Source organism: Stegodyphus dumicola, chromosome 11 (genome assembly GCF_044657685.1).
Source record: "Stegodyphus dumicola isolate Sdum_Otavi_A_Nest chromosome 11, ASM4465768v1".
In the NCBI taxonomy this organism is placed as follows: domain Eukaryota; kingdom Metazoa; phylum Arthropoda; class Arachnida; order Araneae; family Eresidae; genus Stegodyphus; species Stegodyphus dumicola.
This window is the reverse complement of record NC_140778.1, coordinates 17,380,340-17,395,539: the sequence shown is the minus strand read 5'-3', so window position 1 is coordinate 17,395,539 and position 15,200 is coordinate 17,380,340. Positions and strand designations below refer to the sequence as shown.

Genomic DNA, 15,200 nt, shown 5'->3' with positions numbered 1-15,200 from the left:
ATATAGATTACAATTAAATGTGCTGAGAAATGTTGATGAAAAATTCAAGAAAAATTTATTTTCATATGCTAAAAATAGATTTTGTTAATGAAACTCATAGGCCAAAACATTACATTTAGTGCTATTTGAATTAAGAATAACTGATATGTTATTCACACAAATCCAGAGCCAGCATCAGAGCTCATATGGCCACACTGGGTGGCAGAATTTAGGCAAGACAAAATTTTGGGGATTTGGAGAAGCACAGAGTGGCAAAATTAAGGGATGAAAATTTTTCTATAATTTAGGCAAAGGACTGGGATCCAAAGTTTAGGGGTGGTAAAAATTTAGAACTTAGGGAGGCAATTTGTAGCAGAATTTAGGACCCGCAGAGACTGCATCCGCTGGTATCTAGTGGCGGCCCTACATAAGCCTTAAGTATATGTGGGAGTTTATTTATTCAGGACTCGGATTAGCCTTAAGCATGTGCAAGAAACAGCCGTAGGTATAATAAATAACTAAACTAATACTCTTCAGGCTTAATTCAGTACTCTATAGATGCAAGATAAAGTTTAGCATAACAACTTGTCTTTTATTGCCAATCTTATACATGGCCAATAACGTACAGCGAATGCTATTAAGCTAGGCTAAAATTATCTTTACTGATTCTAAAGAATTTCAGTTAATGTAGCAGACTGCACTACTACTTAATTTTCTAATTTGATCCAGTTTATTATTTTTTGAAGACTGTTATTGTTACAGCAATTTTATGAAAATTAAAGCTCGAACTTTTGATTATGTCAAAAAGAGTTTCTAATTCTGGAGCTTCAAAAGGTTCTACAAAGCAAACGCATGTTTCGATGTCCATTAAACAAAAAGTGAAATTGCTGCAAAATGTGGATAAAGGCATATCCGTCTCAAAATTATGCGAGGAGTATGGCACTGGAAAATCAACTGTATAAGACCTAAGAAGAAAGAACTTTTTGAATTTTTTGTGGATTCCGACACCTCACTCGCAATGAATAACAGAAAAATTGTTCATTATGCTAAAAGTTACGATCATGACAACATGACAATTGAATGGGTCAGACAGCGTCACAGCAAAGGCCTGCCATTGACGGATCCAATGCTAATGGCTCAAGCCAAATTCTCCATGAAGAAATGAACTTAAAACTGAGTGCACTTATTCAACAGGTTGGTTAACCAAATTTAAAAATCAACGTGGTATAAGACAATTAAAAATTTCAGGTGAAAAAGCTTCAGCTGATACTGAAGCTGCTGAGCTACATGCAGATGAATTCACTGAACTCCTTACTAGTGAAAAATTATCTCCAGAATACTGCAGGAAAGCACAAGTGCAAACTTTTCGTAATCAGAAAAGAATACGTGACCTCGAGCATTTGAAGGAGCAACGACTTTCCCCTTTATAAATCGTGCAAATAAAACAGCATGCATGACACAAGCATTAAATGAATGATTGGCTTGAAAATGATTTTATACCCGAAGTTCGGAAACATTTGAATTTGATTGATTTACTTGATGACGCAAAAATTTTCCTGATTGTAGACAACTGTTCGGCTCGCACTTCACTAAAAGTTTTAGTGAAAGATAATGTATCTGTATTATTCTTTCCTTTAAACTGTAGGTCTGTCATTCAGTCTATGGATATCTGAATAGTGCTTGCATTGAAATGCAAATATAAAGTAGCATTTTGTAAATCCATGTTAAATTTCTTGAACAATGGCAAGACTATTCAAGAATTTTTGAAACATTTTAGCATAAAATCTGCTATGTGGAGCATCGCAAGATTGTGGAAGGATGTGTCTCCAGATACTTTTAAAAAATGCGTGGCATGATTTATGGCCAGCTACCATATATCATGGTGAAGATGATGAATATGATAGTCGTGAATTTGAAGGTTTTTGGATATCGCAAACCAAAGAGGAAGTTTTCCAATTAACGGATTTTGTAGAGAAATGTGGAGAAGTGATAATAGATGAAGATGATATAACAGGAGTTTGATGCCAATAGAAGTTTGATGACAAAGCCCCAATCATCAATTAATTAATGGACTGCATGTAATTAAATCTGTAATATGGTTCTAGATCCAGAAAATACCTCTATCGATAGTGAAGAAAGTGACAGAGAGGTTATTGAAAATGAAAAAATATCGATTGACCAGTTAGTTGGAATTCTGGCACAGTAATTACAGGACTTGAACAGTGGAACTTTGTAACTCAGCAAGAAATTATGTCTGTTTACAGAATTAAAGAAAAAGAATTAGCATAAAAAACGAAGCAATTTAAACAACTTATATTGAAAGAAATGTTTAATAAAGTAAACAAATAAATATGAAGCCTTTTTTTTTTTTTTTTTTTTTTTTTTTTTGCTAAATTTGGATACACTCTAGATCAGCGGTTCTCAATATTTTAAGTAATGCATACCATCTAAACAAAAACTGAAAACCTTTAGTACCACTACTACAAAATACTACTACTGCCACCACTCTTGTATAAAGTTCAGATCGCATAAATTTAGAAGTGTTAGAAAACAACTCAATCAGGATGTTGGGGTTTTAATTTTTGAATTTAATAGTTAAAAATACTTTGCTTCTTTGTGTAGCACCTATTTTTCTCTTGCATACCACCAGCAGTTGAGAACACCTGCTCAGGATCATAAACACTCTTTATTTCATAAATCATGATTTCGTATTTTTAATTGAATAATTTCTGCATGCCAGGTTAGTTACTAGTTAATTACTAGATTTAAATTGATAATCTAATATCCGAAAAAATCCCAAATCCTGAATCACCGAAGTCCCGAGTCCGGATATTGGACTTTGTACTGTACACAATTAAATGTGTTAAATTAAGCATTTATATAAATGGTTTGGTCCTCGGATGGTGCTATCACTGGGTCTCAATAGCGCGTTCGGCTTCCTCTGTCACAGGTGCCAAAAAGCGTGGCCGGTGCATAATGGAAAAGTACCAAACATTTAACATATAATATAAACATGTTATGATTATATGAAAAATTAAACATTTTTATCCTGTATAATTGTTGCATATATTTACTGTAACACAAAAATTTTAAAAATACATTAAGAGTTTTTTTTTATTATTATCATATATTTTATTTCTGAAAATTAAAAATTTCTAAAAAAAAAAATTAGCACATATATAACCAAATTTGGCTTTACATAGCTTTCATTAAGCAGCAAAAAATATAGGCATACAGTAAGGAATTAATCAGTCTTTCAGATATATAACATATCCAAATGCCACTTTCATTGAACTCCTGATTATCCAAGCCTAAGTCCCTGTCATGTATTCATATTTCTGAATTCAAAAAATATAATTCACAGAATATACATAATGTAATTGGTGATTTATTAAAAACCTCTATTCAGATACATTCAAAGCAACCCAATAAATGGTAATTCCAATTTCAAGCAGATGAACTATAAATAAAATAGAAATATTTAAAATTTAAGATCTTCATTTTCCTTCTAAAATAGCATTTACTAGCATAACATTTAAGCTTACCAAGCATGATTCTCAAGAAGAATGTTTTCCTTTTCAAGAAGAGAGAACAGTTCTCCACCATTTAAAAATTCTAAGATCAAATATAATTTCTGCTGTGTTTGAAAAGCATAATGAAGTTCCACTATAAATGGATGCTGTAATGAGAAGGGGGGAAGTCCATGAATTACATATGCAAACATACAAACTGAATATTTTAACCAGTTGTAACATGCAACGCAATCATTATTTTTATATACATCATTATTTTATATTATTTTTATACAGTACAAAGTCTCTAATGCGGACGTCCATTATCCTGAATGATCTATAATCCGGACCTCAAAGCCACAAACTTATGCATGCGCGTTTGATGCACACTTCCGCTACGCATGCATGTAAAGCCAGTAAAGCGTTCACCCATGCGCGCTTCCGATAGCGAAGAAAGTAACAGAGAATGTTATTGAAAACGGAAAAATTTCGATTGACAAGTTAGTCGGCATTCACGACAGAGCAATTAAGGCCCATCCACACGAGTACGCTCGTAGCGTAGTTGATGCAACTTTTTTGACGCTGATGTAAATTCACGTGACGGAGAAGACGTAAAACTGAGTTCGCTCCTGTTCAGCTTTTACGTCCGTAACGTGAACAAACAGCCAATAGCCGACTGAGTTCTTATCACGTGTCATAATCAGAAAACCTTCTTGTTTACCCATTTCAATATGGCATCCTGAATGCTCAGTAGCCACCGCGTCTTGCCGGATTATGCCTATAATTGTTGTGACTTTTTATGCCACTGCTTATCCTTGACAGCGTATCTGCGGCGCGTTTTTTATTTGATTTGGTTGTTAATCTATCTAGTTACCCCCAAGCTCACTTAGTTAGGAGTGAGTCAGGGGCCTGATAGATTTCCACCTGCTCATCCGTCTGCCGGAACGCCGTCGTGCGGGTCCGGTTCCGGGGCGCAGGCTCTTTTTCTTGCTGGGGCGCAGGATTTTATGGATTCAAGGCGTCGAAATGGATGCGAACCAGACAATTGAAAAACTTATAGAGTTTTTCAACATACAAATCAGAGAATTAGAAAAATCTAAGCAACTCAATGGATCTTTTATCGATTTTGAGGAGAAATTTCATTCCTTTCTAATTAGCTCACTGGGCATGATTAAGATTCTCAATGAGGAGAATCTTAAAAAATGCCAAGAGCACATTAACACACATCATAATCCTGATGCACATATTGATAATAATTCTCTTTCAGATAACGATAGAGGCCGTAGCCCTATCAAGCTACACGATAATTCGTCAAATAACACCGATGATGAAATAACTTTAGACAAAGATATATCTTCGGACGAAGATATAACATGTAAGCGCAGAGGCGACCAAACTGTTAGAATTCGTAATTCGCACCTTGCTGCAAAGAAACTAAAACTTAGCATGAAGCATACAAATTCTTCACAGCAAATTGATAATAAAAACCAAGGAACAAAAAATACTAACGGCAATGCCAAACAATCTATTACTGAAACCATCAGAGAACAAGCGGATAATCCGATCATGGACACTTCCAATCAGGAAGATGCTACTATCAATCTTGATAATACTTCGACCAATTCTAACAACAAAAATCAGGAAGACAAATCAAATAAACTCCCTCCAATCATACTTCGAGAAAACAAATTCTCATATAGTAAAATTAGGAATATTTTTAATCAAAAGCACTTCAAATTTATAGGTAATAGTATTCCTGCTGGAATTAAAATTACTACCACAGACCCTGACACCTATAGGGCTATGGTTAAAATTCTTAAAGACCTGGGGGTGGAACACCACTCCTACATTCTCCCCCAGGATAGAAAACTTAAAGTTGTAATCAAAGGACTCCTTAGGAGTACGGAGACTGAAGAGATCAAGGAAGAACTCGAGGAACTAAATTTCAAACCTGAAGAAATCAAGCAGCTAACTAAAAGAAGGAATGGTGAAGTTACTAAACTTCCCTTATTTTTAATAACTCTACCTAAAGACGAAGCCTCCAAGGAGATTTACCAAACTAAATACTTATGCAGACTCAGAATTAACGTTGAGGAGTACAGAGGTAGACAAGGTCCCTTACAATGTTTTAAATGTCAGGGCTTTAACCATACACAGATTGGATGTAACTACCAACCCCGTTGCGTCAGATGTGCAGGCTCGCACGAATCTAGAGACTGCCCTGACAAAAACAATAAGGATAAACCCCTGCTCTGTGCTAACTGCGGCCAGAACCATACTTCTAGTTTCAAAGGGTGTGTAAAGTTCCCCAAACCTAAACAGGAAAAGCAGAAAACATACCAAAGCCGAATCATCGAAGGTAAGTCTTATGCGCAAACACTAGCTTCTGGTACTTACAACGAAACTATCAGCGAAGCAAAAAAGATTTTCTCTGACCTTGCTGAATTAGTTGCCATCATCAAAAGCGCAGGATTCCTGCAAATCACACAACAAATCAAGCAGATAAATACTACCAATGAGGAGAAGAAAACTAATACCAATCTAAATAATGGGTCTTAACTCTATTATTAAAGCACCCATACAAGTTATGATCTGGAATGCTAATAACATCCACAATAAAATTCCGGAACTTCAAAATTTTCTTCTAACTAAAGATATTGATATTGCATTAATTACTGAAACGCATGCAAATCCCAGCAAAAGAATAAATATTCCAAACTACCGGTGTGACAGGCTTAGCCACAAAGGTGGAGGGGCTGCCATTTTTGTCAAAAGCTCTATACAATCCTGCCTCATAAAGAAAGATAGATCTAATAATCCCGAATTAGTTACGGTTTCTGTTTTACTGCCTTCATACGGCATCATCTACTTCAGTTCTCTTTATAATCCACCACATAACCCTCTCAAGAAATTCTGAAGAACATCCTTTGTACTAATGATAATAATATTCTGGCTGGAGACCTCAATGCGAAAAATACTGAATGGGCCTGCCGGCGGACCAACAGCAATAGCAATACGCTCAAAAATTTCATTACTAACTATCCTGTTTATTTATACACTCCAGACCTCCCTGAGAATGTGAGAGAAGGAGATATTCTCGACATTCTCCTCACCAATATTTCCATACCTATCTTTATTGATTCTACTATAGACCTCACCTCTGATCATATTCCTGTTATTGCTACCCTTGGCACCAACAAAATTGCTAATGAAAAATCCATCAATAAAACTGACTGGAAACAATTCTATGAAATTCTTGAAAATAACCCACCTAAACTCAATAGCCTCAAAACTACTTATGACATCGAAGTTGCCATTGATATGCTCACTAACAGTATCAAGGAAGCCTACAACTCTGCCACACAGAAGATTCCAGCCAACAAATTCCAGGAGATTCTCCCCCATAGTATTAGAACACTAATTAAAGAAAGAAATAAGCTCAGGAAACGCTGGAACCGGTCCTGGGACCCTCAAATTAAATCCGAACTTAATAAAATTAGCCGATTAATCAAGAAAAATATTACTAACTACAAGACTGAGCTATGGCAAAATAAAATCCAAAAATTCAATGAACCCGGAAATGAATTCTGGCGCTTTGCCAAGCGCCTCAGAATTACTCCCACCTGTAATAAGCCCATCAAAAAAGATGACAAGATTGCAATTACTAACAAAGACAAAGCTACTCTTATGGCGGAGCACTTTGAAAATCAATTTATCCCGAATGAGTCTCCTTCAGACCCTACCTTCACATATGATGTAAGGTACTTTGTTCAGGATTATATCAATAGCCCCACCGCAAGACTCAGTATACTTATACTCGTATATCCCAGAATTACTTTACGCAAGTATTTATGTTTATTCACTACTTTATTGATTCAGTCAAATGTTTTATATTATGTATTTCTCCTTAATCTTGCACATTTGTAGGAAATTATCAGGAATAGATAATGCTTCCCCACCACCGCGTTCTCCAATAAGTCTGGTTCTCATTCTGTGACGCAGGGTCACCCCCTTTTCTCTTGACCTTTAGTTACCACCACCTAACTGTAAGAACGACTGATTTCAGGTGCCACCACTCATCAGGAGCCGGTAAAGCGGCATCCACTAGCTGCACACCGGCCATAGCAACATGGATGGATGGATGGAATATGGCATCAGAACCACACAGAGATGTGTTTTTGCTTAGAAATATCATAATTGTATACAGCAATAAAATAACCAGCATTGTTCACACCATCTTCAGATTTCTCAAACCATACATATTGGTATAAATTTCAAATTCTCGTTAAAGGGAAAAACTGCATACTGATAAAGCAATGATCCAACCAGTATACACATATGCTTCACCTGTTTATAACACCGTAAGTAATAGGAACCTAAATAAATTACAGTTTCTACAAAATCAAAGTTTTTGCCTTACAAAATTCTCCTTAATTATTATAAATATTGGCCATATCATGTGTAATAAAAAGCTCTATAAATATCCCAATATTAAATACACCAAAAACTAACTTCAGCAATATAACAACTTCTAAAATAAAGCAGTTGACTGTGAAAGAGTATTCAATAAAATACAATTACAAAATTTTGGAGGAAAGTTACAACTTGTGTCATACAGCAATCATTTATTGAAGATTAATTAAATTACCTTGCAGTGACTTCTACTTGTTACATTATTTTTCACAAACGCTGCTATCACAGATAGCTGAGTGGTCAGCGTGCTGCTTGGCAAATGGAAAGGTGGCGAGTTCGAACCTCACTCGTAGACAGGATGTAAATCAGTTAGCTTTTCTCATTTGGAAACGTGTTTCTTATATTTAATAATGAATCATTATATTCTTATTTCACTTATTATTATTATTGTTTTCATTTCTTATTTTATTCATTATTATTATTGTTTTTAATTTAGTTTTAAAATGTGCATTACAAATAGAAACCCTTATGTAATAATATATCTGCATCTCTTTATCATATATCATCTATAAATTATCTCTTTATATTTACTTTATTGCATATTTTATCATGCACATAATTTCTCATAAACTGTCCAAAGTTTGAACCTCATTCTAAATTTAAAAATAAATAAAAAGAAAAACAAAATACCAAGGGAAGCGGAGTTTAAAAAATATGAAGATGGTTTTATTATATGGTGGATGGTGTATATAAAGAGAATTAAGTAGTTTAATTCTCTTTATATGCTGTATTCCAAACCAATTTTATAAATCCTAATTTTCATACAATATAAAATCTGTAAGTCTGTCAAACTGGTCGATAATCATCCTGAAGTACTTAAAAAACAAGTACAGTCAAAAGTTGTTAATTCGGACACCCATAATTCAGAATGATCTATAATCCGGACCTTAAAGCTACAAACTTTTTGCGCATGCGTCGCGTTGATGCATGCGCGTAAGACCTTTACGGCTGCGAATATGCTTGTGCGCGTGCGCAAAATACGTTTACGAGTGCGCGTTTAATGTATAACGGACGGTATAAGCTAAGTTAAAATTATCTAATTATCTATTTCAGTTAATGATGAAGATTGTGTAGTTCCTTAATCTTCGAATTGGATCCGGCTTATTATTTTTTGCAGACTGTTAGAGCAATTTTATAAAAGTAAGCTTGAACTTTCGATTATGTCAAATAGAATTTCTGATATATATTTATTAATATGTAAAGGATCTACAAAGCGAAAGTATGTTTCGAAGTTCATTAAACAAAAAGTGGAATTGCTACAAAAAATGGATAAAGGCATATCCTTTGTTTATCTAAACTTTAACATTTGTTTATCTTTAACGCCGTGGCACGCAATGAATTGGAAGTTGATCTGTCAGCACTATCTTTATCTTCAGGGAAGATGTTTTTATTTTATTTGGCTTATTTTTATTTTATTTAGTAAGGAATTAAAAATTCCTTACTAAATGTAGTACTTCATCTCGATGTACTCCGTCTTTGATATGATTTAAATCAAACTCGTCATCATTATAATTCACTTCCGATAGCGAAGAAAGTGACAGAGGTTATTGAAAACAAAAAAATTTCGATTGACAAATTAGTCGGTAGACACAGCAATTATAGGACTTGAACAGCAGAACTTTGTAACTGAACAAGAAATTATGTCTGTTTTTAGAATTAAAGAGAATGTATTATCACATAAAAAACGAAGCAACTTAAACAACTTACATTGAAAGAAATGTTTAATAAATTAAACAAATAAATATTAAGCTTTTTTTTGTAAATTTTGGTACCCTTTAGATCATAATTGTTCTTTATTTCATAAATTACGGTTTCATATTTTTAATTTTATAATTTCTGCATGCCATCTTACCAGATTTAAACTGATGAAATATAAATCGGAAAAATCGATAATAAGGAATCGCCGAAGTCCCAACGAGTACGGATTAACGACTTTTGACAACAAAAAAACAACAACAAAAAAAAAAAAAAAAAAAAAAAAAAGTCAATTCCTACTTAGGTCGACAAAGAAAAATTTAAAAAATACAAATAAATAAATAAAATAAAAATGCAAACAGAATTTTTTTAATTAAAAATTTAAAAAAATTTAATATGTGAAAAAGCTGTATAACATCAAGTGTCATCCACTACAAGTTTAAAAAATTGTATTTGAACTTGAGTGGATGGAAAAAAAGTATTTTATTAACGACTGAAAATTTGAACAAGATATACCGAGAGTGTGAGCTAATAGTAGAAATTTAATAATTCTGGATATTCATTTCGCAAACGAGACAGTAAAGAAAAAAAAATAAAAAAAATCTCTTTGAACAGGTCACTCTAAATAAATCTTTCGGAACCATTCTCGTTATTTTTTTTTTTTTTTTTTTTTTTGTGGTTTTGCCTCTGCTTAATGAAGTAAAGTTTCAGCTATCAAAAAACCATCTGATTTGGGCAACTTGCTGCAAACATATAGAAGCACAGCGAAGTAACAAGATACAGCTCCGTTGACGCTATATTACAGCGCCATGTGATTTTTGCACAAAATAATTCTATTGGTTAAACGTACTCTTCGCAAGCATACTCGTTTGGACGCTTTTCCGCTGGTAATGTCAGTCATTCAGTCGTCGGATTTCTCTGCGCTCTGCTTTCTTTCGGGATCGCTCTTGTATCGGATTACCAATTTTGGATTACTTTTGGATTACCTGCTCACGCTGAATGTCTGGTAAGTTTTCTTTTCTCTCTTGTTGATCTAGAGCATGCATTACCGAGCCATTGGTTAGATTAATAGCTGCCCGAGATGAGCAATATTGAGGAGAACAAACTGCACAGATACTTAGAGCAGATACGTGGGAGTAACTGCGGTGAAATAGATTATGACAATCTCACATTAAGAATCAATTCTTTAGTTCTAGAGGATGAAAGTTTAACTAATGCGAATATTCCTAAAGCTGACCCCCGAATTAACCAGCTCCACGAACAAATAGAATATCTTACCTACATAAATGAAACACCCATGGATGAGTTAAAAAATACTAAATCAGAGAACGGCTCTGCTAAACAACCAAACGAAACATCTAATCAAGCAAACTTTCTTAAAACCCCGTCAAAATCCAAGAAGGACGACGACGTGAACAGACATAAACGCACCCTTAGCGGAAAAAATCGTAAAAAGAAAATGGAAATTGACAGTGAAGGTTTCACGTCACCGAGAAAAACCCAAAAGCTAACTAAACCTGAAGTTGTTTACCCCCCCCCCCTCAGGAAAACAAATTTGAAATTCTCAATCTAGAAACTAACATGGAAGAAGACAACACAAATGATGCGCCAAAAAAGACGGCAGGACATATCCCACCAATTGTCCTAGCAGATTTCACTGGAAATTGGGATAGAATAAAATCTGAATTCTTATCAAAAACTACACAGGAGACCTAAAAGGAGGAAGGCTCACCATTCGTGTCTTCACCCCAGATCATTATAGAATAATAACTGAATATCTAAAGGAAAAAGCAATTCCTTTTCATACTTTCAAACTCAATTCAAAACGACCAATAAAAGCAGTCATAAAACGACTACCGGCAAACACAGATATTGAAATTTTAAAGAAAGAAATTCTTGATATGAATATCCCCATTGAAAAAATAAGACAAATCACGTCTGTTAGAAACGGAGAGTTAGTCAAACTCCCGGTTTTCCTCGTAGATGTGAAAAGATGCGAAGAAGGCAAGAAAATCTTTGATATACAGAAACTTAGAGGACTCAACATCCAAATGGCGAGATACAAAGCACGGCCAGGTCCCGTGCAATGTCACAAATGCCAACGCTACGGACACACACGGGATCTGTGTCATTACACACCTAGATGCTTAAAATGCGCACAAATGCATGAGACATACCTCTGCAAACAAAATAAAGAAACAGAAAAGCCTACCTGCGTCCTTTGCGGACAAGAACATGTCTCTTCCTACCGTGGTTGTGTTAAAAATCCAGACAATATAAAGAAAAAGATAGCTGCCGAAAAGGCCGAAAAAGAAAAAAGGAATAATCTGCATACATTCCAACTAAATGAGAATGAATTCCCCAAATTACCGGAGAAACCACAAATCTCACCCATTCCTAATAATAATAACAATAGTTCAAGCAATAGCAATAACAATAGCTCCAACAATGAAAATCAGGAAGCTCCAAGTTTCTTTTCTTGGATAAAAATTCAAATGCAACAAGCAAAAAATTATTTCACTAAATTCAAAGCAGCAAAATCACTAATAGAAAAATTAGAGTCGGCATGGCCGCTATGGATTACTTCATGAACCTAGTTTATGACTTTTAAGTCCAATCAGTTTAACCATAACCTTATATCAACTACAAATAGTTTTCTAAAAGTTGCTATTTTCAACGCCAACGGTGTCAACAGACAAAAAGATGAAATCCACTCTTACCTTAATAGTCATAAAATTGATATCATGCTAATAAATGAAACGCACCTAAATAATAAAACTCGCTTCAATTTGGAAGGCTATAAAACCATCAGGACTGATCGCCCTAATAACATCTTAGGAGGCACTGCCATCATCATAAAAAACCATATTAAATTCACTCCTCTTAAAATCAGTATGCAAAATATTGAAAACACAGCTGCACTTGTTTATTCTGGCTTTAACGAACCATACCTATTCATCTCGGCTTATAATTCACCAAGCAACAACCTCCTCCCTGCAGATCTGGACCGACTGACAGATTTTAGGTACCCCACTCTCATAGCGGGTGACCTGAACTCCAAAGATCGCAGCTGGAACTGTAATGTAAATAATCGCAATGGTTCTACGCTTAAAAATTATGCTCTCAACCATGACATCCGGATTATAGCTCCTGATTTACCTACGAGATATCACTTTGATGGTCGTGCGGATATCCTTGATATCCTCATCCTCAAAAATATTCAATCTACTCCTTATCTTGAAGTGACTGAGGAGCTCTCTTCGGACCATCTGCCTATTAATTTCGACTTCTATGGATTTTACCCACCTCTCATAAAGCCTAGATTTAATATTAATTGGAATATTTTTAAAAACAAGCTCATAAATATCTCAAATAGCAATATTATGAATACCTCAGAAGAAATTGATAACTGCATCGAAGACCTGACTGACAATATCCAGCATGCAATGAACTCTGCTGCCTATATTCAAAGAAATAATAGCTATTTCAACCTTCCACAAAATATAATATACCTTATCAAGCTAAGAAATAGAAAAAGGAAATTTTGGCATCTCTCTAGAGACCCTCGCGATAAAAGAGAAGTCAATTATCTTACCCGCAGGATTTCCCAAGAAATCAAAAACCACAGATCTGAAAAATGGGATTCACTTCTTGAAAATATTGACATCCAACCTAATACAGTTTGGAAAATCGCAAACTCTCTCCGTAATAAAAATTCTAATTATAGATATCCCATTAATTACTAAGGAAATATGGCATATTCGGAAGCAGAAATAGCCGAAGTTATGGCAGATAACCTTAGTAAAATCTTTGAACAACATACGGAAGATACTCCTCAAGACTACACCATTAATAATAAAGCTGAAGAAATTAAACTTCAACGTACCAGGATCTTTATTAATTTCACCTCCATTGATGAAATCATAGGAATCATCAAAAAACTTAAAAAGAAAAAAGCGCGGGGCTTCGACAATATTAATAATGAAGCAATTCAAGCTCTTCCTTTTAACTGCATCACTTTGCTTTGTAATATTTTCAACGCCTGTATTCGACTCTCCTATTTTCCAAAAATTTGGAAACACTCTCTTGTAATTATGCTACTAAAACCTGGGGAAAATCCAAAAGAAGTAACAAGTTATAGGCCAATTAGTCTACTCCCTGCCATAAGCAAAATCTTCGAAAGGATTATCCTGAGAAGACTTAATGATCACACAAATAATTTAAATCAAATAGACAACCAGCAATTCGGTTTCAAAAAAGGTCATTCTACTTCGCATCAGATTCTCAACTTAATTGAATATGTTGCCGTCGAATTTCAAAAGAAAAATACTGTGGCAGCATGCTACCTTGATTTCGAGAAAGCTTCCGATCGAGTGTGGCATGCTGGCCTTATCTATAAGCTTTCCAAACTGCAAGTTCCTATAAATCTCATTAAAATCATTATCTCCTACTTAGATGACAGAACGTTTCAAGTAAGATGTGGAGATGCTCTCTCTAATATCAAAAATATCTACAGGGGACTTCCACAAGGATCTGTTCTCTCACCAACTAACTTTAATATTTATGCATATGATATGCCTAATCCCATTTCAGCCAAGATTCTCAAATACGCCGACGATACAGTCATTCTTTCTAATTCCATAAACCCACAATATGCCATAGACAAACTTGATTCCCATGTTCAATGTATCTCCAACTGGTGCAAATTCTGGAAGATTAACCTTAATCCATCCAAATGCTGCATTGTCTTATACCGCCGTTATAAGAAAAACTATCCCATCAATCTGAATATAAAAATGGACAATAACCCGATTCATTCATTCATTCATTCATTACAAATTATACCGAAATATTGCATGTGATGCAACGTGTCCGGCTCATGACAAGTACGCCCATAGGGCACATGACATAAAAAGCGTCTGGACCGAGTGATAGAAGGCAATAGGAAATGAAAAAAGAGGGGGTGACTACATGACGCCACAAGCAGAGAATCGAACTTAAAGCCCAAGACCAGGAGAGGCAGCAATGTGTGGAGTGTCAGGGTTAAAGTTCTTCCTGATAGGTATGCTACGAAAAAACATGATATATTAGCAAAATACAATTTTATTACATAAGATAAATACAATAAGAGCATATACAATACAAAATACAAAAGAATACGAGTTATAATACGAAAATTTATGTACAATATATACAAAAAAGATGAAGTTGCATGAAAGACTGTTTAAGTAGGAAAATTAGTGTCCCTGGTAAGGAAGGCCGCTAATGGTCTGACTTTGATATCTTCAGGAAACACGGTGTAGTCGAAAACTTTAAAGTAATTCATGTACGAGCAATTTCTCGCCTTATCAAAAAAATTTCCGATTTGCATTATGGAGGAAATTCTGGATATTCTCTATTTTTAAATCTTTGTGTAGAGTTTCATTGGAAACATAAAAATGAGCATTCGTGATTTGCCTTAAAAATTTGTTTTGAGTGATCTGTAATTTCTTGATTTCATTTTTCGTATAAGTCGCCCAGGCTGGAGACGCGTAAGAAAAG

The 15,200-nt window shown here is 34.7% G+C and overlaps 1 protein-coding gene across 1 annotated transcript in view; it reads right to left on the bottom strand.

The window, feature by feature from the left end:
* The window catches only part of LOC146993813 (ribosomal protein S6 kinase beta-2-like), a 72,652-nt gene that overhangs the window by 23,995 nt on the left and 33,457 nt on the right, over positions 1–15,200 (bottom strand). Inside the window, exon 5 of the mRNA XM_085826548.1 lies at positions 3,525–3,658. Coding sequence (XP_085682674.1) covers positions 3,525–3,658 — 134 coding nt within the window. The remainder of the gene's footprint in view (positions 1–3,524; positions 3,659–15,200) is intronic.